This window comes from Sceloporus occidentalis, unplaced genomic scaffold (assembly GCF_023333645.1).
Source record: "Sceloporus occidentalis isolate IW3139 unplaced genomic scaffold, rSceOcc1.0.p SCAF_2, whole genome shotgun sequence".
In the NCBI taxonomy this organism is placed as follows: Eukaryota; Metazoa; Chordata; class Lepidosauria; order Squamata; family Phrynosomatidae; genus Sceloporus; species Sceloporus occidentalis.
This window is the reverse complement of record NW_028316982.1, coordinates 195,167,939-195,192,247: the sequence shown is the minus strand read 5'-3', so window position 1 is coordinate 195,192,247 and position 24,309 is coordinate 195,167,939. Positions and strand designations below refer to the sequence as shown.

At 37.2% G+C, this 24,309-nt stretch overlaps 1 protein-coding gene across 4 annotated transcripts in view; it reads right to left on the bottom strand.

Annotated features, from left to right (window-relative positions):
• LOC149319510 (ubiquitin carboxyl-terminal hydrolase 9X) overlaps window positions 1–24,309 on the bottom strand; it is a 105,249-nt gene that overhangs the window by 5,913 nt on the left and 75,027 nt on the right. For all 4 annotated transcript variants that reach the window (XM_089511858.1, XM_089511857.1, XM_089511860.1 and 1 more), the window contains 15 exons: window positions 23,286–23,432; window positions 22,950–23,096; window positions 21,712–21,934; window positions 20,667–20,887; window positions 19,546–19,736; window positions 17,803–17,976; window positions 14,900–15,041; window positions 13,792–14,542; window positions 12,776–12,899; window positions 10,621–10,846; window positions 9,987–10,116; window positions 7,666–7,851; window positions 6,479–6,699; window positions 3,934–4,022; window positions 3,152–3,308 (listed from right to left, as the gene is read on the bottom strand). In XM_089511858.1, coding sequence (XP_089367984.1) covers window positions 3,152–3,308; window positions 3,934–4,022; window positions 6,479–6,699; window positions 7,666–7,851; window positions 9,987–10,116; window positions 10,621–10,846; window positions 12,776–12,899; window positions 13,792–14,542; window positions 14,900–15,041; window positions 17,803–17,976; window positions 19,546–19,736; window positions 20,667–20,887; window positions 21,712–21,934; window positions 22,950–23,096; window positions 23,286–23,432 — 3,129 coding nt within the window. The remainder of the gene's footprint in view (window positions 1–3,151; window positions 3,309–3,933; window positions 4,023–6,478; window positions 6,700–7,665; window positions 7,852–9,986; window positions 10,117–10,620; window positions 10,847–12,775; window positions 12,900–13,791; window positions 14,543–14,899; window positions 15,042–17,802; window positions 17,977–19,545; window positions 19,737–20,666; window positions 20,888–21,711; window positions 21,935–22,949; window positions 23,097–23,285; window positions 23,433–24,309) is intronic.

The following is a 24,309-nucleotide window of genomic DNA, read 5'->3' as shown; positions in this document are numbered from 1 at the left end:
TTATGTGAAGACAACAATGACGTTTAGCCAGCAAGGCAAGATTTTAAAAAAACTGATGTGAAGATAGAAGAAAGCAACAAATAGTGTAACAATAGTGGGAAGCAAAAAAAACTTGCACAGGCAGCAAGTAAAGGGGACTCATGGTCTGCGATGTCTCTACACTAATGCACAGAGCATGGGAAATAAGCAAGATGAACTCGAACTCCTAGTACAACAAAGCAAATATGGTAAAATAGGCATCACTGAAAACTGGTGGGATGAGTCTCATAATTGGAATGTAGAAATAGAGGGATATAACCTTTTAAAGAGAAATAGGCCAAACAGGAAAGGAGGAGGAATAGCACTATATGTCAGAGATATTTACACCAGTCAAGAGATCCAGGACATCAGTACTGGCAACCAGGTGGAGAGCATGTGGATAAAAATTAAAGGGGACGGAAACAACAAGGATGTTCTGGTGGGAGTCTACTACAGACCCCCCAGTCAGATGGAGGAATTGGATGATGCCTTTCTAGAACAGATGACTACACACTCATAAAGGAGAGATGTAGTAGTGATGGGTGACTTCAACTATCCTGATATCTGCTGGGATTCAAACTCAGTAAAATCATCAAGGTCTAGCAAATTCTTCACTCGCCTCAAAGACAATTTCATTGTCAAAAAGGTAGAAGAGGCAACAAGGGGGTCAGCTATTTAAGATCTGATCCTAACCAAAAAGGTTGACTTGGTTAATGGGGTGCAAGTGGTGGGATCATTAGGTGGAAGTGACCGTGTTCTCTTGGAGTTTGTTATACAATGGAAAGGAGAAGCCAGGCATAGTTAGACACGCATTCTAGACTTTAGGAGCACAGATTTCAGTAAACTTAGAGAATTATTGAGGGTGATCCCGTGGTTAGAAATACTAAAAGAGAAGGGAGTTCAGGATGGATGGGAGTTTCTCAAAAGGGAGATACTGAAGGCACAATTTCAAACAGTTCCAGTGAGAAAGAAAAATGGGAGGTGTCTCAAGAAACCAGGATGGATGACTAAGGAACTTTCAACTGAGCTAAGTTTTAAATGGAACATATATAAGAAATGGAAAAAGGGGGAAATCATGAAAAAGGAATTCAAAGAAATAGCAGGCATGTGTAAAGTCAGAAAAGCTAAAGTACAGAATGAACACAGGCTTGCTAGGGAGGTTAAAACAATAAAAAGGGCTTTTTTGGATATGTCTGCAGCAAAAGGAAGGAGGAGGAAATGGTAGGGCCACTACGTGGAGAAGACAGCAAAATGCTAACAGGAGACAAGAAAAGGCAGAATTACTCAACACCTTCTTTGCCTCAGTCTTCTCAGAAAAGAGAAAGGGTGCTCAACTGGCAGATAATGGAGCAGAGGACAGAATAGGGGAATTTCACCACAGAATAAGTAAACAGATAATACAGGAATATCTTGTTAATCTAAATGAATTTAAGTTTCCAGGACCAGATGAACTACATCCAAGGGTATTAAAGGAACTGGCAAATGTAATATCAGAGCCATTGTCAATAATCTTTGAAAACTCCTGGAGAACAGGAGAAGTCCCAGCAGACTGGAGGAGGGCAAACGTTGTCCCCATCTCCAAAAAGGGAAAAAAAAGAGGATCCCAACAATTATCGTCCAGTTAGTCTGAAATCAATACCAGGAAAGATTCTAGAGCAGATCATTAAACAGAGAGTCTGTGAACATCTAGAAAGCAATGCCATAATCACAAAAAGTCAACATGGGTTTCAGAGAAAGAAGTCATGCCAGACAAATCTGATCTCTTTCTTTGATAAAATTACCAGCTTGTTGATGAAGGGAATGCTGTGGATATAGTATATCTTGATTTCAGTAAGGCCTTTGAGAAGGTTTCCCATGACATTCTTGCAAACAAGCTAGTGAAGTGTGGGCTAGACAAGATAACTGTTACATGGATTTGTAATTGGTTGATTGGCCGAACCCAAAGGGTGCTCAACAATGGCTCCTTTTCATCCTGGAAAGAAGTGACTAGTGGGGTCCCCACAGGGCTCTGTCCTGGGGCCAGTGTTATTCAACATCTTTATTAATGTCTTGGATGACAGAATTGGGGGCACTCATTAAATTTGCAAATGACACCAAATTAGGAGGAATAACTAGTACGCCAGAGAACAGGATCAAAATTCAAAATAACCAGAATAGACTAGAAAGCTGGGCCAAAGCTAACAAAATGAAATTCAACAAGGAGAAATGTAAGGTACTGAACTTGGGATGGAAAAATGAGATGCACAGATATAGGATGGGGGACATCTGGCTGAACAAGACTGCATGAGGGAGGGATCTAGGGGTCCAAGTGGACCACAAGTTGAACATGAATCAACAGTGTGATGCGGCAGCTAAAAAGGCCAATGCAATTTTTAGGCTGCATCAATAAAAGTATGGTGTCTAGATTAAGAGAAGTAATAGTGCCACTATATTCTCTTTGGTCAGGGCCCATCTGGAATATTGTGTCCAGTTCTGGGCACCAAAATTAAAAAAGGACATTGAGAAACTGGCGCGTGTCCAAAGGAGGGCGACTAAAATGGTGAAGGGTCTGGAAACCATGTCCTATGTGGAACGACTTAGGGAGCTGAGGATGTTTAGCCTGGAGAAAAGAAGGTTAAGAGGTGATATGATAGCCCTGTTTAAATACTTGAAGGGATTTCATATTGAGGAGGGAGCAAGCTTGTTTTCTGCTGCTCCAGAAAACAGAATCCAGGCCAATGGATGCAAACTGCAGGAAAAGAGATTCCAGCTCAACATCAGGAGAAACTTCCTGACAGTTAGGGCTGTTCAACAGTGGAACACACTCCCTCGGAGTGTGGTGGAGTCTCCTTCTTTGGAGGTCTTCAAGCAGAGGCTGGATGGCCATCTGTCGGGGATAATTTAATTAAGATTTCCTGCATGGCAGGGGGTTGGACTGGATGGCCCTTGTGGTCTCATCCAACTCTACGATTCTATGAACAGTCATAACAATTAACATTTTGGGAGGATTTGGATATTCCTGCCATGTGAACTGGCACTTCAAATTTAACTCAACTGTGGATTGCTCCTCTGAGCCATCCAGAGAATGAAATATTCTTACTGAAATTAAACCAGTATAAAACTAATAATAGTGAACTGAGATCAAAAGAGCTACCTGTAAAATCTGGTAGGCTACTGGACAGTTGCTGAAGAGAGCCACCATGCACTTTATACACTGGTAAGCCCTTTTTTGATAATGATTCTTGGAGCGCTGAATGGTATCAAATAGTCCATCCCTGTCATCTGGAATTCCTTTAAGTGCATTGTGAATCCTGAAGAGAAACCAACATCAAAATGTTACTTTCTCAAAGCCTGGAAATCTCTACACAAATATCAATGGCACAAATAGTTTTATTAAATAGATTCAATAAAACCTAGCACTTTTACCAAAAAGTCTCATTTGTTTGCAGGAAGAACTTATATTCAATATAAATTATTTCCCCCAAATTCTCCTGTAACTCACACCTCAAAACACCCTTGTTGTTTCAAAAGGCTTCCTAAGTTTCCAAAAACATGTAAGAGTTGCAATGGAAGAGGGAACTGAATAGAGAAGATTACAAGTAATTTAACAAGGTAACTTATCTATCTATCAACAATTGTTTCAATATACAATCAACATCTTATATATGTAACTGGAATCCAGTGCAGGAACAAAATGGCATATAGACTTTCCTACAACACTTATAACTGTTTCCAATTATAAATGACAGGATGATATGCTACCAATATGCAAAGTCAATCTGCACATCTCGCATGCTGCTATAACCACTATATGCTTATAACAGTTAAATGTTTTCAATAAGTCATGAAAACCTGTTTCCTGCTAAAACATACATGCCTAGTAGTCACATGGATAGAAAACAAACATTTTTGAATCCAAGAATCTGAAATGCTAACCTGTGAGTTTGCCAAGAGTCCTCAATTAGCAAAATTTGCAAAAGCAGATCCAAGTAAGGTCGAAGTTCATATGTGTATGAATATGCAACCTTAAAAAGATAGTGATTAAGATTTCATTCACATGTCACAAGCCACAAAATATCTCTACTTTATTAATTAAGGTTTTATAACTGGGTAGTTATTCAATTTCTTTGGTGACAGTGTTTTTTAAATCAGAATTAAGTACAAGAGATGTTCCTTGTTAGACTACTCATGACTACAGGTAATGGACAACAAATGTGAAAAAGCATCTTCAACCAGTGTCTTTGCTGTTTTTCAAAATAGTAAATTTCTCCAATGGTTCTGTTTATACGTAATACTAACTTTTCAAAGTTACTTCCTGATTTCTTATGATTCAAGAAGTAATTAAATGTGAAATGAGTATGGGGAGAAATAGGTCAGATTTTGGTCATCTAGTGCCAAACCAAGAATTATTATGTATAAACTAATGATTGTTTAACAAAATATAATGGGAAATCAGTGGGAGGTATAATAACATGTTTATTTCCTAAGGGTGGTCAACAAATAGCTTCTATACTTAAAACATTCCAGGGCAAAGTTACCTTACAACTTTTACATGGGGCTGAAATTTGGGGATGGAATGAGAAGGTGCTTGATCAGCTAGAAGCAGTTCAAAACAGTAATTTTGGGTCTTTCCCAGGGTACTCCTGCTGCAAATTTAAGACTAAAAGTTGGACCGCCTTCAGTCTGTGCAAGCATTCACCTGAAACTGTTAAAATATTTTAAGAATGTGGGTGGCTTATATAGAAACCATTTAGTGAAATTGTTTTTGGTACTTCAGGGAAGAGTGATGCAGTGGCTTGAGCATTACACTATGACTCTGGAGGCCAGGATTAATCCCCACTCAGCCATGGAAACCCACTAGGTGACCTTGGGCATGTCACACTCTCAACCTCAGAGAAAGGCAGAAGCAAAACCCTTCTGAACAAATCTTGTCCAGAAAACCCTGTGATAGGGTTGACTTAGGCAACCATAAGTAAGAAATGAGTTGAAGGCACACAGCTGCTGCCTGTTTTACAAATGTACACCTCAGTGATTGACTGTTTGCCCAGGATGCTAACCAAATGTCAGCTTGGTCCAACCTTTTCCAGGTAGTACTTCAATTTTAATAATAATAAACACATATTTCTCACTACCTTATTGACCTTTTGAAGTGTCGCCTTACAGAAGGCATATACCAATTTTCATTTTCAAAGCATATCCTTTCCATACCTTCAGGGAAGATTTTATTTCAATTCCTATCAAATTGTTCTTTGTCTCTGTGGGCTGGGTCAATTAGAAGATACTAAAATTATGCTTTACACTGTCCTTTTTCTAGTAACATAAGAAGGAGATTTCTGAGCCAGACTTCTGGAGGATTTTCAGTGTTCAAAGAGGAATGTATCAACTCTTTACTGGCAGATGCACTCCTGTATGTTACTTACTAAGTTGCTATTTTTAATTTATCATTTAAAATGAGAAGGAATTGTTATCTGTAAGATTTTTTTTCCAAGCTGCAGTTAGCATTTTAATTTTATATTTTTAAAAAATTATAAGTTGTAACCACCACTTTGTATTTTTATCTACAATTGTTTTTGAAGCTGTTTTAACAACTATGTGTTCCTATGTTGTGACTTGGAATTATATAATTAAACTAATGTATTTATATAATGGGAAATATGAACCGTATTAAACTGCAAAAGTTTGAGTGCTTAGAGAGATCTTGTAGCACCTTTGAGACTAACTGAAAGAAATCGGCAGCATGAGCTTTCGTAGACTTCAGTCTACTTCCTCAGATGCGTACTGCACTAGGATTGTGGGAGACCAGGATTCAAATTCTTGCTTGGCCACTGGGTGACCCTGTGATCAGCCTCAGAGGGAAGAAGGCAATGCCAAATCCCTTCTGAACCATTTCTGCCAAGAAAATCCCATGATATGGTTTTCTTAGGATTACCAGAAGTTGGAAATTACTTGAAAGCATACTATGATTTAAGAATTAGCTATCAAGTTGTTCCCCTTAAAAATGGAAGCATATAAAGCTCTCAAAACTCAAATAGTAATTTCAAAAATATGTACTGCAGCTTCTTCCAAAGTAAGGATGAATCACATAGCATAAACTGCTCCTCTCGTTCTGGATAGAGAAAGTGATAAATTAGGGAAATCCCATGAGTCATACCAAACACCAACAATTCAACCAAATGCTGATGGAAAGAACTATGCTCATCTCTATATAATTCCAAGATGAAATTAATCATGCTCCTTGTTTTAAATGTATGTAAAGCAATTTTCTTTTCACATATTTCTATACTGTTTTATTGTTTTGTATGTATACTATAAAGGTGGATATAAATATTTTGAATAAATGAAGTGAATAAAATCTTCAGTTGATTTTGGACAATGGTGATGCAAGGTCTCAAAAGGCGTGTGTGTGTGTGTGTGTGTGTGTGTGTGTGTGTGTGTGTGTGTGTGTTACTTCAATAAAATGCTCCTTATCTTTATTTATTACCTGCCAAAGTAATTCACTGAGGACTGTAGATGAAAACTGAGGATTTTCCCAACAGCAGAAGCGAAGTAGTTTGATGGTCTCTTCAGAATTACTGCAGTCCTCAATTATTTTTTTCACATAACTAGTCCGCACAAACAAAGTGTCTGCCACATTCTGTTGAAGTGCCATTATTGGCTGTGATAAATTAGGATCGCCATATGGGTTGCTAAGTGGAGGGTTACCTAAAGAGAAACACTTATTATTTTATTTGCGTTTTGTACTATATGGTACCATACACCTATTAATGCAGTCATTTTATAAAATTATTTCATGTAATATGTATATAATACATTAAATAAGGATGTTAATATGTCTTGCTATTTGGTATGAAACTTGTAGGCACTCACTTGGAATTAAGTCTGTCTTATAAACACACAGTCATCCGATGTTGTCACAACTGTGATCACAGAACTATTAATGCCATTTACATAAGACATGGAGGTGGAGAAGAAGAGGAAGCCCTGTCTTATCACAAACCATGTTGACAAGTGTGAAAAGAGTGTCCCTCAATTTGCTGATACTCTTATCATTCATACCAAGTAAATCTGCAACACAGCAAATTATATTCTTCCTTACTGTACACTTTATTACTTAGAAATAAAGGGGTTTGCTAGCTAAGCTCCAAGTCCATGCCAGTCAAGACATTAATTTGTCTTCTCTTTCTTACCTTCTATTAGTCTAAAGCCTTTTAGCATAACCAAAATGTTTAGACAGCAGTCTATCTCTTGAGTAGTCCAGCAATCCAGCTAAGCCCTGACTTCCTCAGGTTTATTACAGAAAAATATAAAAAGGAAACAAAACAACACCACAATGGAATTACATCATTGGATATTAGCCATACTTTTAAGTAGGAGTGTGTATAAATCCCATCACAAGAAATAACTACTCTGGGTGCTATTTTAGATTGAATCACAATGACCCATAAGAAACTACATCCTAAAGTTTCACCATTGTGATTTCTTAGTGATTGCTACAGTATATATATTAAAATTCCAGTTTGTATTTCAACATTTTGCAGTTTTTTTCAACTCTTGATCATAGGCCAGTATAACAGGAAGAAAAGGCTAACAAACTATGAATATTAACATGCTGCTACACACATTTAAGTACAACATATTTGTGTTTATGAACTTCAAAATTAACAGTACCGTTGATAGAAGATTGCATACGTGATGATACATTGCAACAACGGATTAGTTGGGACACCACAGTGTAGAGTTTGCCCAATTCAGCATACTGGTATTTGATAGGAGGACCTGGGCCTTCATCCAAAGCCACAAGCATAAACGTGGCAGGCACGTTTAGTTTTAAAAGCTGTGTTTTTTCTGCTACACCTAAAACAGAAGACAATACAAGGGAAACATAATTGGAGCTACCCTGCATATATTCTAGGCTATTAAGTAAGCCATGTACACTCATCCCTCATATTTGCGGCTTTGATTATTCACAGATTTGATTAATATGTTCTCTCTAGGAATACCTAGGTCCTCCAGTGCAACTCTATGATCAACTTTAACTAAAAGTTGCACTGAAGGACCTAGAGATTCCTAGAGAGAATACTCTACTAGCCATTTGTAGCTCCTCCAGCACAATTCTATGGTCAGTGTCTGTTGGACCTTGACCACAGAGTTGCACTGGAGGACCTAGAGATTCCTAGAGAAGTGTCCTCTCAGGTAAAAACATAGTGTTTTTGTTATTTACCGGTTTTCCATATTCACAGGGGTCTTGTAGCCCAAACCCTAGCAAATATGGAGGGACAAGTGTACACTGTGATTTCATACACATCAAATTTTATGCATCTGTTCCCAACTGAGAAATCAACAAATGATATTTTGTACCCTCAAGCACCAACCACAAAGAATATTGAATAAACATTTTTATTCAGCCAGAAATGCTTATGAAATCTGTTCTCTAGAAGAATGAACTCCGACTTGCCCACTGTTAATTCTACTACATAGATCTTGTTGGTAGAGATGACCCTACTTTTCATCAATTTTCTTGTCAAATTTAATTGCATGTTTAATTAGCAAAACAACTTGGATACTTATCACAACTCAAAGATTTTTAAGGCCTCAGAAGACTGTGTACCTATCCTACTATAATTGTTCAGGGAACACTGCAGTATTTCTGAGCCAGTGAGATAAAGATAGAGTCTTTTAATATATTCTACAAACCCTCAATGGGACTAAAGGGGAGTTGGAGGTGGGGCTTTAAATGTTCACAGATTAAGGAATTGCCTTGCAGAGAGCATATTGCTTATATTTTAGCAAAGCCTTCCTGAACTTCATTAGGAAAGCCTTGGAATAACAGAGCTTTCTATGGCATCTTAATGCATGGGAACTCTCATTCTCCTTGGAGTTGTAAACCAACTTAGGGAGGTATTTACACACTTTCTTTCAGTATCATTTGGACAAAAAAGGAAGTATTTCAAGGGGGCAGTTAAAAGCAATTAAAAAAAAAACTTCTTCCATGTTATTTTATTATTTTGTATCTTACTAATCTCTCTTGGATGGTGACAACTGCTTTATTTATGATTATTCATGCTAAGGACTTCTCAGATTGTGTTTTTAAAAGTTATTTGTAATTTATTTGTCTGCTGAATTATTTAGATATTTGCTAAAGCTGTCCCTAAGAACGAGTTTTGTTATGTTGGATTTTTAAAAAAATTCAAATGCACGACTTGGATGTTATTTTCATAATAATAATAATAATAATAATAATAATAAAGTACACTGAAACAATATGAAATACTGTTTTGCCTTAGGCCTAGGAACAACTACGTTCACAGCTTTGATTCATATTTTGCTTCATATAACCTGCCTGACAGAATGGAACTTCTTTCCCCTCTTTTTCTTATTCCCTACTCTGCTCCCAATGCTTCTCAGAGGGTCAAGAGACTTGTGAGCTGTGATACAGAGAGAATGTGGGATCTCTGAAGGTTGGAGGAAGGCATCTTACATGAGTGGAGCCCTTCTGTCATCTGAGGGGAGATCCTATATCCAATCCTACATTGGAGGGAACTCATTACATCACACAACTCTAATTTACCGTTTCATTTGATCTATTGACTATAATTTAAAGAAGTGACTTACAAACCTTCTATATTCTAGGAAATCTGTTATCAAATTGGCTACTGAGGAATCCTTGAACACTACGGGCAACTTTGGAGATAAAATTATTATCACAATATGGACTTTACTAATTCCAAAGTGTATTCCAGAGACAGTTCATGTTAACTGCTTGGCAACACAAACTGAAAGTATGCCCTAAAACCCGACGCACCAAATTTTCCTTTACTGCTGTGATTTGGGGATGAGTCACATTCCCGTCATTACTGATCTTCTCATTGAGGAATTCAAAGGACAACTAAAATATATTGTGAAAATCACTGATTCATGCCCTCAATAACAATTTTAACAACATCCTTAAATATCCATCAGCCTTTAAGAGTAAATAGATAGCACATTACCTAAATTGGCATACATCACAAACAAGTTGAAATATTGCTGCAAATGACGTCCATGTTCAGACACTTCCCTTCTCAGAAGATTCAATACAGCTCTCAGCAAATGGTCACTCAAACTTAAATTGTCATAGGCCTAAAAATCAAAAATGGCATTGTCAATTGTAAGTTTTTATTGACTGAAATTGATAAGCCAACACATTATGTGGCTTCACCAAGGCCTTTTAAGAGACCAACCGTATTAAATCAGAACATAATGAAACCAGAACTTGAAAAAGTTATTGTCTGAATGCAGCTCTCAACATTCTCAGCCAGCATGGAGCGAGGGATTCTGGAACTGTAGTGTAGAACAGCCACATGTGTCCAGGCTTTGAATGAAACTCTTCTAATTAATTACAAACTATGATAACATCCAATTCTTAAACTGTCTGCTATACTAACAGTGAATTAGTTTAACATGAGTCTGAAAACTTCAAGAAGAGTCAAGACTCCAAGCAAACATCCCAACATAATTTCTAAATTAATGCTTTAAGAGTAATTATGATGCTATAATGTCAAAGAAGGATTAATGTTGTATCTTAGAACATTTAAGTATTAACCACTTTTGTTTACAGAATTCTGTCTAAAAAACCAAGCATACCTGACTAGAAGGTCCTGGTGAAGCAAAAGGTGAAGGACATGGTCCATCTTGTAATGAAAAATGTGCAATAAACACTATAAGTTTTGCAAATGCTCCCCTCACTTCAGCACTAGGGCATTCCAAAAGGTATTCAGAGAAGCGATTTGAAACATTGAAAAGCACGTTGTTTGCAAACCAAAAACGTACATTCTTGCTGTGACGAAGGAGAATGCATAAAGCATCATACCTGGAAAAGAAATTAAATTAATGGCATCACATTTTCAGAAGACAGAACTATGTATCTCATTTACAGCACTACCTGTTAGTAATAGGAGTACGGATTATTAACTGTTCATGCACACTGCAATGTTTATGGCCTTGAGCATAAGGGTGGCTTGGAGTGGCGTCTGGCCACTCCAACCACAAGAGTGCTCTGAGTGGCATGGAACCACGACCACCAGACACCAGAGTCCTGAGGCTGACTGCCGCCACAGTCTACAATGAACTGCCAACAGTGCTATTTTTGCGCTCCTTTTGCAGCCAGGTTGGGGTTGCTTTGGTGGTTGTGGTGCAGCTTTGGCTCGATCTGGGGCATGCGTCATCTGAACATTACACCCCTGGATCGACCCAAAGGTGGCGCTTTTGGCCCATCTGTTTCAGCCTCATGTGGTATCAAATACAGCAAAACATCCCTCTGTTTTTCTCCTAAATAGAAAGTCCTCAGTCATTCTAAATACAGTGCACCTGCGCCATATGCAGCTTTCATCTTACGCTGAAGCTGCAGCCATGTGGAAACAATGGCACATGTGCGCATGATGCGTGCACCCATGGTGCGTGCACCACAGCACATGCATGAGTCCCATTTTTTAATGGGGCTCGAGCATACACGTTTTCCCTTACGCGGGGAGGAGTGGGTCTGGAACAGATCCCCCACGCAAGGGAAGGGCCCACTGTAATGCTTTTTTGTGAATCAGAGATCACAAAAAGACCTGAAATAGCATAATAGCCAACTTGCACTTGAGTTGCACTTAGAGAACCAGTGTGGTGCAGTGGTTTGAGCACTGGAACATGGCTTTGGAGACCAGGGTTCAAGTCCCTGCTCAACTATGGAAACCCACTGGGTGACCCTGGGCCAGACTCTCATCCTTAGTGGGAGGAAAAGCAAAGCCCCTCTGAACAAATCCTGTGATATGGTTGCCTTAGGGTTGCTATAAATCATAAACAACTTAAAAACACACAACAACAAAGTTGCACTGCCAGAGACAGGTGTTGGAATGAGGTGTCTGCTAACCTAAAGCAAATAAAACACATATTCACCTTATGTGCACAACCTGAAACACAGTTTTACAAAATGTTCCTTTATGGAGGCACAGAACCACATGCGAGTGAAAGTGTAATGTAGCAGTTAAGAGTGCAAGGCAAGGGCCAGTGGATTTGAGGTTGAAAACTTCATTTAGCTATGCAACTCCCTCCATGTTCTGAGACCAACTGCTTTCTTTGCTTGACCTAAGTTACAGAACGGTTGTGTGGATAAAACTGGGAGTGTGGAGGGATGAGACTATGCTACGTGCACTTTGGAAGAAAGGTGGGGTCTTAATATAGAGCAATATATCAATATTGTAATGAATAAATAAATAAATAAACAAAACAAAACACATTTTAAATGTGCATGTGATTGCAAAAACACACAGAAAAAAATCCACATTTATTATTAACCAAGTTTCTTTCTTAAGTGTGGTTACTGTAGTACAAACTTCATACTCATTGTGAAGGCCTGCAGGAGAAGGACAGGGGGAAATTGTATTTGAAAGAGGAGGAGCAAGGCAAACTGGTACACCCCAAATATTCTGGATTATAGTTCCTACAATGCTTAATCATTGGCCATGGTGGCTGGGACTATTCCAAAACACCTGGAGGGCACTGGTTGCTTATTCCTGACACATTCTTCTAACATACTCCTGAGTCACAATGGTAGTTAAACTATAAGACCCAGATGTGCACCAAGTGTAATATATTCATTCTTTCAAGCAGGACAACATTAAATTTTTAAAAATAAATAAAAAGTAAATAAAAGCTGTGATCTATTTTGAGGCTCCATTTCACTGCATTGATCTCCCAATTTTTGTATGATTCCTAACATATAAACATTAAAACTTATTTTTTAAATCTGAAATACCAATCACTGGCAGGGCCACGGACTATTTTCTTTGTGTGAAATCCTGTGGTAAAGAGAAATCTAGCAGCAAGCTGAACACTAATCATGGTTATTTCTTCTGCATCAGGCAACAGGTGATCTTGTCCTAAAGAAAAATGGAATAGAAGGTGCTATGATACTGCTTGGAACTGATACAGCATATTATTTTGGCTTATTTCACAGATTATTTCACTCTGAAATCTGACAAGTAAATTTGACCTTCAAAAGATACTTTTTTCTTTTGCAATATTGGCTGATAATTGACTAAGTATGGGTTGACTTATCCACAGGTATATGAGTTAAAATAATGTACATTAACTCTCTCTACACATACACACACAGACACACACACACCATCCCCTTTCTCTGAATAGAGAGCTTAGTCCATCCTGGAAGCACCAAAAAGAAGCATGGATCCCCTCTTCTCTCTCATCCATCCATCCTTTAGTATGAGCACAGTTATGCCTGTCAGAATTTCTTTGGCGTTGTTTTCCTTTGCATCATCCTTTGTTACATGCCCCTAAGTTTTACCCTTGACATATCCATGGGTCACAGCAAAATCCATAATTTTGGCCCCAAAACCTGCTCTGGACTTATACATGAGGTCAACTTATAGTCGAATATATACAGTATCTTAATTTTTAGATACATATCGCTAGTATGTTTGAATGTACATTTGCATCATAGCATTTCATTTAAGATACCAAGATCTGGTTATTACGTTTACCAGTTAAATGCAGAAATAATCTTAACAAAATGTAGAACAGCAAATAAGTCAAATGAGTGATAATGCTGATTAACAAATAAATGGTGACTTCATCTTTTGTACCCATTTTACTAATTAGAAAACAAACTTGTTTTAAATCAATCCAAGGAAAATAGTATTTTTAAATAGATAAACTTAATTTTAAAACAAAACACAAGTATGAAAAATGTAAAAGAATGTATTTGTAAAAACAACTATCAATTCATATTATTATGAATATCTAAGTACTGACCTGGAGGAGGATTCAGGTAGACACTGTTACAAGTCAGTAATTTCTTTACAAACTGGAAATATTCTAGGCTGTACTGCATTCGGTTATGCATGAATTGTACATTTTGTTTCCGTACACTTCGCTCAATGGCAGATGGCATTTTAATCTGATGGGGCTTAGTAGTCATTGTAAGTTCTGAAATATATTTTATTAGTTCATTATCTTTGTCTACTGTGTCCATACGTTCATAAAAAAGGATGTAAGCATTCCACCACCTTTTCTGACGTCTGTAGGACATGCGCTTCATCATGTGATCAAATACTTCCCCCATGTATTCTCCACCAAAACACTGATTTTTCATTTCTTCATCATCATCCATTTTGCATTCTGTCACATCACCATCATCAAATTTATACCATCTGTTTTTCTCACCATCACCACCATTTCTCTGAATAATGTAAGAGTAGTAATGTCCACCACTGGCTTGTCCGCTGTGTACCAACACACCTACTAGTCTATATTTTGTACTTCCAGAATGTTCGTTTTCAGGTTGTTCATTCTGTATTAGCTGATTTTCAGGATTTACATCATCCCCTTCTAGTTTTGCTACTCCTGCCACTGTATAAGGTTCCATGTCCAACTCTCGTGGAAATTCAAAATAATCATTGAACTTGATTGCACATTCCCTTTCCCAGTCATAGTCAAATCGTTTCAGCTGGATGGCAAGAACTGGAGGCAGCTTTTTAATCAGCAAGCGTTTCACTGTATCAACCTAAGAAACAAAGATCTGTATGTTACAGCAGTCCATCTCTGTGAATGATTCATACCAAAAACGCTCCATAACTAAGTGAAACAGAAACAACACCTATGTAATCAGGTGAGAATACACTAGGTGGTTCAATAAAAGACGCCCTCAATATGATATGCATTCTCTATCATGGAAAGATTTGATAACTGACGATGATTGACCTGTAGTCATCCTGAATTGTGGCTATTAATTATGACAAACACTAGCTCTCAATTATCTATACAATGAAGCCATCTAAAATAATAGGTTTTCTTGAATTATGTTAAGTGCTACTGAGTTTTGAGCATTTCAAAGCAAAATAACACTGTATTTCAAAGTTACCTTTTTATTGCATTTTTCACAATGGTACGCATTTGCACCTTCCAGTAAGTCTCCTTTGACATATTGTTCCAAGGAGTCAAGCAAGTTTTGGTGATTTCTTATATCTACATTCAGTGTTGTAAAAGACTCTTCACATTCGTACCTATGGATGTGGAAGAATGGGTTAAGTATGCCGAACTAATAATCCTCCAAATGCAACAAAATATGCATATCATTAAAACATAGTTAATAACTTTGCATATCATGAAACACAATTAATAACTACAAAATGTTTATTAAAAACAGATCATGTATATTTTTAGGTAGAGCGGCCTAATTTATCAACTGAATGTATTCACACTGGATACAAAGTAATGCCTCTCAACTATATCTCATTTATACAGAAATGTTAGGTAGCCCAATGAAAAAGTTAAATTATTTATTAACACACGAGTATGAAGAAATAGAATTGTTTCTATCAAATATACATTATGAACTACAGAAATATTATTTTGTATATTTATTGATAATTCAAGGAGAAACAAAATTAGAGAATTCATTTATCAATGCACTCCTGTTAATTTCTCTTAGGCTGCATCCACACTGCAGAAATAATCGAGTTTGACACCGCTTTAACTGCCATGGCTCAGTTCTATGGAATTCTGGGAACTGTAGCTTGATCTGTTCAAAGACCCATTTGTTTGTCTTTTTGGCCATCCACAGTATCCTCAGCATTCTTCTCCAATGCTACATCTCAAATGAGTTGATTTTCTTTCCATGTGCTTTCTTTACTGTCCAGCTCTTACATCCATAATAGTGATGTATAGGGAATACAACAGTTTGGACAATCTTAATTTTAGGATTCAGTGTTATGTCTTTGCAGTTTAGGATTTTGTCTGGTTCTTTCATAGCTGCCCTTCCCAGTCCTAGTCTTTTTGATTTCCTGACTTCAGTCTCCACTCTGATCAATGTTTGATCCTAGTTAGGGAAATTCTTTGACTATTTCTATTTTCTAGGATGATTCATGTAGGTCTTCTGTGCTCATTATTTTTGTCTTCATAATACTGAACATTAAGCCTACCTTAGCACTTTCTTGTTTGAATTTCTTTAGTAACTGTTCCAGGTCTTTATTGTTTTCTGTTAGTATTATATAGTGTCATCTGCATATCTCAGGTTGTTAATGTTTCTTCTTCCAATTTTAACTGCTCCTGCCTCTGAGTCTAAACCTGCGTGTACCGTATTTTCTGCATAAATGTTGAACAGATAGAATGACAGAATGCATCCTTGCCTGACTCCTTTGCCAATTGAAAACCATTCTGTTTCTCTGTATTCAGTTCTGACTGCAACCTCTTGTCCTGAATATAGGTTACACATGAAGCCAATGAGGTGTAGTGGCATGCCCATTCCTCTAAAAGCATGCCATACATTTCCATGATCTGTGCAGTCAAATGTTTTGCTTTAACTGATAGAACACAAACTGAATTTCTTCTGGAATTACTTGGCACACTCCATTATTTATCATATATTTGTAATGTCATCCCTAGTACCTTTTCCTTTTCTGAAAACTGCTTGCACTTCTGGGATCTCTCACTCCATCTATGGTGCGAGTCTATGATGCGGAATTTTGAGCATTATTTTGTCTGCATGAAAAATTGATACAATAGTCTTGTAATTACTGCAGTCTATTGTGTCTCCTTTGTGGGTAGGAATGTATATTGATCAATTCCAATCTGGGCCACTATTTTGTTTTCCATATTTGTTGGCATATTTTAGTTAGAACTGAACTTGTTTCTCTCACTGTGGATTGTAGCAATTCTATTTGTATGCCATCTGTTCCTGGTGATTTATTTTTTGCAACTGCTTTGAGTGCTGGTATCACTTCACTTTCCAAAATTCCAGATAAGGGATACTCAAGTTGTGTTCATATTTATAGGAAAATGCAAGTGTAAACAACCCACATACTGAAGGGAGACCCTCAAGAATCTCTGTTACTTGGCAAGGCAAGACTGGAAAAAGAGAGCCAGTATTTAAATCTCCAAAATCACATGACCCCTACCACTACCATCTCTGGAACTGGAACAAAGAGAGGTAGCTTCTGTGGCTGTGCATTACAGTCACAAGAAGCTCTCTTTTACAAAGTTTTTAATGCCTGGCCAGCCACCTTTCCTCATCCTTTGTCTAGCTGGAAGGTTTTTAGCAGCTTTGGCTGGAGAAACAGATGATCAGTATCAGATTGCAGCAGCATGTCCGTGGTAAACAATGTAATAAACTTTAAGGTAGAAAAAAGTGGGATTTTACTCTTACCAATTCTACTGCAGCTGTGTGTGCCTGTTTACAATGAGGAAGTCAAATAGCAACTGCTTTCAGAATCCCTTAATGAGCATGCAAAAGGGGAAGCAGATATAATCCTGCCTCACCAGCTCCCCCCAATATTTTTTTAAAAGGGAACAGATCTGTAAGTGTAGCCATCAAAATGGAAATCAGAAAGATGGAGGGCAGTTAAATCAAAAATTATCCCTGGATACATTTTAGAAAAAGCTTTCAATTGATCTCCAGAAGATTGAAAATGTTTTCATTTACTTATGCAAGGCTTACTTGACCTGATCGTTCCATTTCATATGTGCATAGTGTTAATTTTCAATAACACAATTTTCCTATCACTTGTTGAAGCCTATCTCTATTCTTTGCATGTTCTTAATATTTGTGGTACTAAAGTTTCTGTTAAAGCAGTAGTGTGCCTAGGAACGCATCTACTTTCTTAACTGAGATATACGTGTACTTCTTTACACCTCCAGAGAATGGTCTCTGTACAGTTCCAGGGCAGACTAAAACACCTTTTAAATTGATGTCTGTTATCACTTTAACAGGCTTTTATTCTATGAAAAAGTTATGTATACTTTCATGTTAGAAGATACAATACTTACCTATGTGGACAGCCTTGACAGATCTTCTGATCAGCAAAGGATCCTCCCAAAACTTTACTTAACATTGCTGGGTGACCTAAGGCCTTTAAAGCTTCATCTAGACTATCCACTAAAGAATTGAAAAATTCTAAAGCATCATGCTGTTCACGCAGATTCACAGGTTCACCCCAGAGTCTACAATGGAAAAAGAATTTTCTGATAATGCAATTTATAACAAAATGGCACGTAGCATGAAAAAAAATTCCAAGTAGCTTATAAAAGCATTAGCTTTTTTATAATTGAATTACATGTTATAATTATGTTACAATCCTACAATGTGCTGTATAGTGAATAAAAATGTGACTAATCAGTCTGGTTTATTTCGGAGAGGGAGAAACAAACATCCATCCCACATTTTCTCACTCCAATAACATTTGGCAAATTGGGGATAAACATTTGAGGGAGGGACCATGGGTCAACCATCAAAACAGGTAAACAGAGCCCAGGGAATGGTGTCAGAATGTCCACACTAGTGGATGCTAGCATTTTTCAAAAAAGCATTCTGGGAAATACTGGCATCAGTCAAATTAACACTGCTGCCGCCAACATTTAAACATTTAAACATTTAAAAACAGAAAAAGCACTAAGAAAGCTCTTTTTACTACCACTGTAGTTTCCCCCTAAGTTAAAATCATTTTTCATCTTCCCTTCTTCATTGGAGGTCACCTGAAATGTTTTTCCAATACTGGGGAAATCCCAAAGCATAAAAAGAAGCCAGTTCTGTTTCACAAAGAATCTACAGTTTCAGAATCCAGTACCCATTTTTATTTTTGTAGTAGACTGTTCAAATGAAAGAGTCCTCACACAGGAATTTCTGTACATAGGCTGAATTCCCCATTCATGGTTCTCCATACAGCAAAGGAAGGCTGCATGAACTCTAGGCATCCCCTTTCCCTCTACCTTGTCTATACTATAAACACTGGGCCATATCTGAGCTGCCCAATACTTATTTACTTTATTTATTTATTTTCTATCCTGCATTTCTCCCTGCACCAAACTCAAAGGAGTTACACAGGAATAAAGACTGTTTCATTTAAACAATTTCATCTAAACCAGGTCTGCACAACATACGGCCCGGGAGCCACATGCAGCCTAATAAGAGATTTGAGGCAGCCTGCAAGGATGTGGAATGTCAGTGCTCCTTTGCTGCTCAGTCTCCTCCTGCAGAGAGGGCCATGAGGAGGAGGACAGGCAAACACTGGCCCTGTGGGGCTCCTCCACTTCTCAGCTTTCTCCCAATGAGAAGGACAGGTGAATGAGGAAGAGGATGGACCAAGCTCACCCCTTAAGGCTCCTCCATCACGTGGCCTTCTCTCAACGAGAAGTCTGGGCAGAGGAGGAGAAGGACAGGTAAGACTCCTCTGCCACTTGGCTTTCTCCTAAAGAGAGGACCAGGCAGAAGAAGAGGAGGATTGAATTAATGTTAATTAGTTCTAATTAACATTAATATTAAATAATTAATATTTAATTAAAACCTATCTACAGCCCAAAAGAAGTTTAGCTTATTTTAAGTTTAGCCCCTACCTACTGCCAAGTTGTGCAGATCTGATCTAATCACAGTAACATTTTGTTCTTTGGGTCCCTTTATCTTACTTCCCACTTAGTTAATTTATGTGATGGTGTAAGTTGCAATCCCTTGCATTTCATTTAACGCATGCTCCTTCTGCTATAACACAGTTTAATATCAGATAACTTCCCATTTACCTGAACTGCTTCCAAAAACCCCTTGGTACATAGTACTGTAACCTAGAAGCTGCTAAGTGACCAAAGATGACCTGAAGGTGTCTTAATACACCTATGTTGTACTCTTTTCTGTCTTCTGTTTTACTTAAAGTTGGTTTATCTTCATACTGATGTGGATAGCCAAATACTTCATCTCGTGGATCAACATTGCTCTGAAAAGAAAAAAAGCAGCATTGTATCGATTGTATACTCAAAGACAGCAAAATAAAGAAACAAAAGTTAAGACAGACATTACAGCTTGTGTATAGAAAATGAAAGTGTTACCTGTGAAAATAAAAAATTATAGCAGCTCTGACAAAATATGGGTATATGTGGATAATTTGCTCCATTAAGATACTTAGCTATCTAGGGCAATAGCTTTCATTCCAAACTCAAGTAGGCAACTTAGGTCCAAAACACACTGCAGAAACAATCCAGCTGGAGACCTCTTTAATTGCCCTGACTCAATTCTGGGAACTATAGTTTTGTGAGATGTTTAGCCTTCTATGTCAGAAACCTCTGGTGCCACAGTAAACTACAATTCATAGGATTCCCTAGCATTGAGCCAGGGCAGTTAAAGCAGTCTCAAACTGGATTATTTCTGCAGTGTGTTTTGGACCTTAGATCCCATGGGAAGCAAGATCCCAAGATTTTTACAGCACTTATTTCTGTGCTAGAATACTACACAATTTTCTCCAGTTTTGTCAGCATCTTTCTCACTGTGAAATTGTGCTACACAACATGGGCAACAACTCATAAACATGGTAGAGTCCAGATGCATAAGCCTTGTGTTTTGCATAACAATGAACGTAGAGAAATGAAGTTATCTATTGAAGGAATGGGGGAAACATATTGATAGTACTTGTGAAAGTTGTGAAACAACTTCAGTTTAAGAGTAACAAATTATTGATACTGCCATAATCCTAAAGAAAAGCAAACAACAGCCAGAAGTTGAGGTCTCATGCTGATTTTTATGGTGTCGCCAACCAAATGCTACCACATAAACTGTCACAAAAACACAATGAGAACATAGGCCATTGTAATTAACAGTATGACAAAAACTCTAAATACATAAAAATGTGAAAGCAGCGTGCAATTATTACCTCATTGTCTTGCTTCTCATCTCCTGACATATCATCATCCACATCACTGCCAGTACCCTCAATCGCAAGGATTCCATTCCGGATGGCAGGAATCATATATAGTTGCTGAATGACAGAATTCATGTAACAAGTAGCACCAGCATTTTTTAATCCTACAAATCCCTTTGGTGGTCGTGGTCCAACAGGTGGCAAATATTCCCATTCTGTTAGTGCTTCACAAGCTAGGAGAGATCAAATGCATTATAAAATTTACAAATGCAAAATTAATGACCTTTTTGAACTGCCATCAGGCAAAACAGCAGTACTTAATGATTTAATCCTTACTGGAATATATCTGCAACCACATTTGCTTACAATTTTAACTCCATCCCCAAATGGATCTCATGTTGGGGGAAAGCCAGGATATAAATGCAATAAATAAATAAATAAATAAATATAAATGTTAAAAACAGAATCCATCAGATTTCATATTTAGATATAGCCAAAATAACTCCCACAATGGCAAGATGTTGAAAATTTAAAAAGTAATTTTTATTCTTTTTAAAATTATAGGATTTATTTGAGTTCATTTGCACTCATGCTATGCAAATCATTTTTATTGCTCTACTTAAGACTGCACCTATAAATACATGAGTTAGAGCCAAAATGTTGTGGGTCGATCTTTTTCATGCACAAAGGAGCACCCATCCATGCACTGACGCCTTGGAGCTTCTCTTTTTTATTGTCTCTGATGTCTCCCAAAAAGGTCACTTCTGAGAACATTGGACAATAAAAACTTTGAAGAACACCTCTGCCTATATTGACAGAACTTCCACATGCATTCATAAAATTTTAATCATAGCTTTATTCTCTGCTTGTTTCTTCTCTTAGAAACTGTACTTAATATATCCAGCAGTCATCTCAAGGAGATGTACAAACATTTTTGACAAAGCAATTTAAAAATAAAGAAATAATAAAAAGGTACAGACAATGCTTCAATTCCTACTAATATGTTCACAGCCCAATATATGCATACACAATATAAAAGTTATGAAATGATACATACTAGTTATTGCAGTGCCTATGTAATACATTTCCGTCAAAGTATCTACTATTTGCTTGAGGTTTCGAACACAACCCACAGCTAGTGCTACTAGCAACTCAAATCCAGCATTAATGGTGGCTGGGGAACTACAAACTGGTATGGCCTGCTCAGCAGGCAATTCCCCATTCCTCATGTACTGTAAGTAAACATTAGAGGCCGGAAAGATGAAATCATCTATTAGTTCCTGAAAAAGAAGGGAGACATCCAGTATTAATTTAGGCATTACCCAGAAGCTGAACATATAACACATGGCCTGCCTTTCTGCTGCTGCTTTCCTCCTCTTTTCTAATAATATTAAGGATCCAGCATTTCCTCTTCTCCTCTGTTTTCTTTTCTTTTGAATCTCTTTGATTTCTGAATCCAGTCCAATCATGTTTTGGTTGTGAAGGCTGAAAACACATCTAGTTGGCTGGCAGGAAAATTAAAAACTGAAATGAAGGTGGAGGAGTCAACTGTATTAACAGAAAAGAATCTAAGGTATTGAGACGCCTGCAATGTTCACTGGCATGAGGGGATAACACATCGCTTGCAGATTGTTTATCTGTGTCATCCAAAGAAGGAAAACAGATATAAGGCAAGCGCCCAATGCTTTACCTTTCAGCAAAGCATTTGCTGTCATCATGGCTGTTCTGCTACTCATATCAAGACAAGAGAACAATGATCATAGCTGTTTTGATAAAGGATTCCAGAAAGATCTCACCACCTTTCTGAGGCAAGGAAAGGTTCCACTTTCCTCAGTACTATACATATATACATCTCCTTGATGCTAACCATAATTGTATTGTGACCTAGACACTAGAATGAGTATGATATACAATAAAGCCTTTTAAAAATGTCAGAGTTGGATTACATATCCAGTGTTTTGAATTATTTAACATCTCCGAGGAACTAAAGAATAAAGGAGGACACTTTTGTATTGCAGTCTTGTTCTCTATACAATGCCTAGCTATGGCCGGGGGGGGGGGGGGGGGGGGGACTTGATTTTTATTTTTGTAAACTAAGGTGATAGATATTCCATAGGATTATGAACAGATACTTTACAACATATTGAATATTTTTATTCTAGATATGTTATTTTTGTTTATTCTAAAAAATTAAAGAGAAATAAAATTACTCACATTTAATTCAATGTATACATATATAAATTAAGCCAGTTTACAATGTTTAATTTAAACATTTTCTATATAGCAATTACTTACTTTAATGAGATTAGCACCTCCTTTTTCACAACCAATATGGTATTTTTTTTCAGGGGTTTGGAATGCCAATAATTCTTTTGTTACTCCAAGGTGACCTTCTAAAATAGTCTCTTCTACACCTGTTTCCCCTGTTCTTTTCACTTCATCCTAACAAAACAAAACAAAACATTCAGACACATGAAAATATGCTTTTATTATTAGTTGCTACTCCTGTAATTTACTTATGAAAAATGTTTTTTCTGGCCTTTCTGTCCTACTAATTCAGCCCTGAATGCAGCTAATACATACAATTAAAAACAGAATACAAGCAGCAGAATGAACAGAATAAAAACTTACCCTAATCCTTTTAAGCCAATCGATTTCATTATTAAGCAGAACTTCAGCATTGGGCACATTAATATTACTATTGTACGCATAATTAAGAAGGTGTCTTAATAAAGTAAAATAATCCCCTGAATGCTTAGCACGCTCTCGAGCAGTACTCTACAAAAGAAAGAGAGAATAAGCCATTTTGAAAAGATATCTGCATTAATGGAAACAACATAGAACATTTCTTACAGAACCCATACAGAGTTTATTAAAATATAAAATAATGGGAGATTTATATGAACTGACATCTCTATAAAATGAAGATGTTCTGCACAAGCTGCCTTGATCCAATCTTTTGGCAATTCTGTGCTCCCACTGCAACCTCTCCAACATATTCCAGACCTTTACTGAAGGTGCCTACATGTCTGTGAAGGTGTCCTGGATGAAGGATGCTTCCTTCATAGAACAGAGAATGGAAATGTCTTCTTGCATCATCCGTCTTTCATTGGATGTTATTCAAAATCCTCACTTCAGAACACTTTGCATGATCTCATGTATTCTGATAAATTATCTCTCAGAATGTAAATAGGTGAAACACAATTCTATCAATATAAAATATAATTGTATATAAGGGAGTACCAATTTTAAAAAAGTCTACAATTGGTTAGGAAATTTAAGCCTTTCTGTACATTTTAGATAGCTACTTGAGCAATGATGTCACCTGAAATGATTTTCAAAGAAGGAGGGAAACAAGGGTAATTAATGAAAATAATTAGAATAACTGCAACAGAGACATATTTAATTTACAAAATATTTGCATGTGTATTAACAATATTGAATCTCAGTATTAAGAAGTCAAGCAACAGTATACAAATAGAAAAAACTATGTTGTATCCTTATAAATATCATTGATAGTCCAAACCAATAAGATAAATGTCCAAAGTGTTGGCAGTAAAATTATCCTGCTGTCTCACCGAACATATCCAATCCAAAGTCTGGGAAAAATCACTGATGGTACTTGCAGTATGGTAGCATACTGTTGCTCGACTTC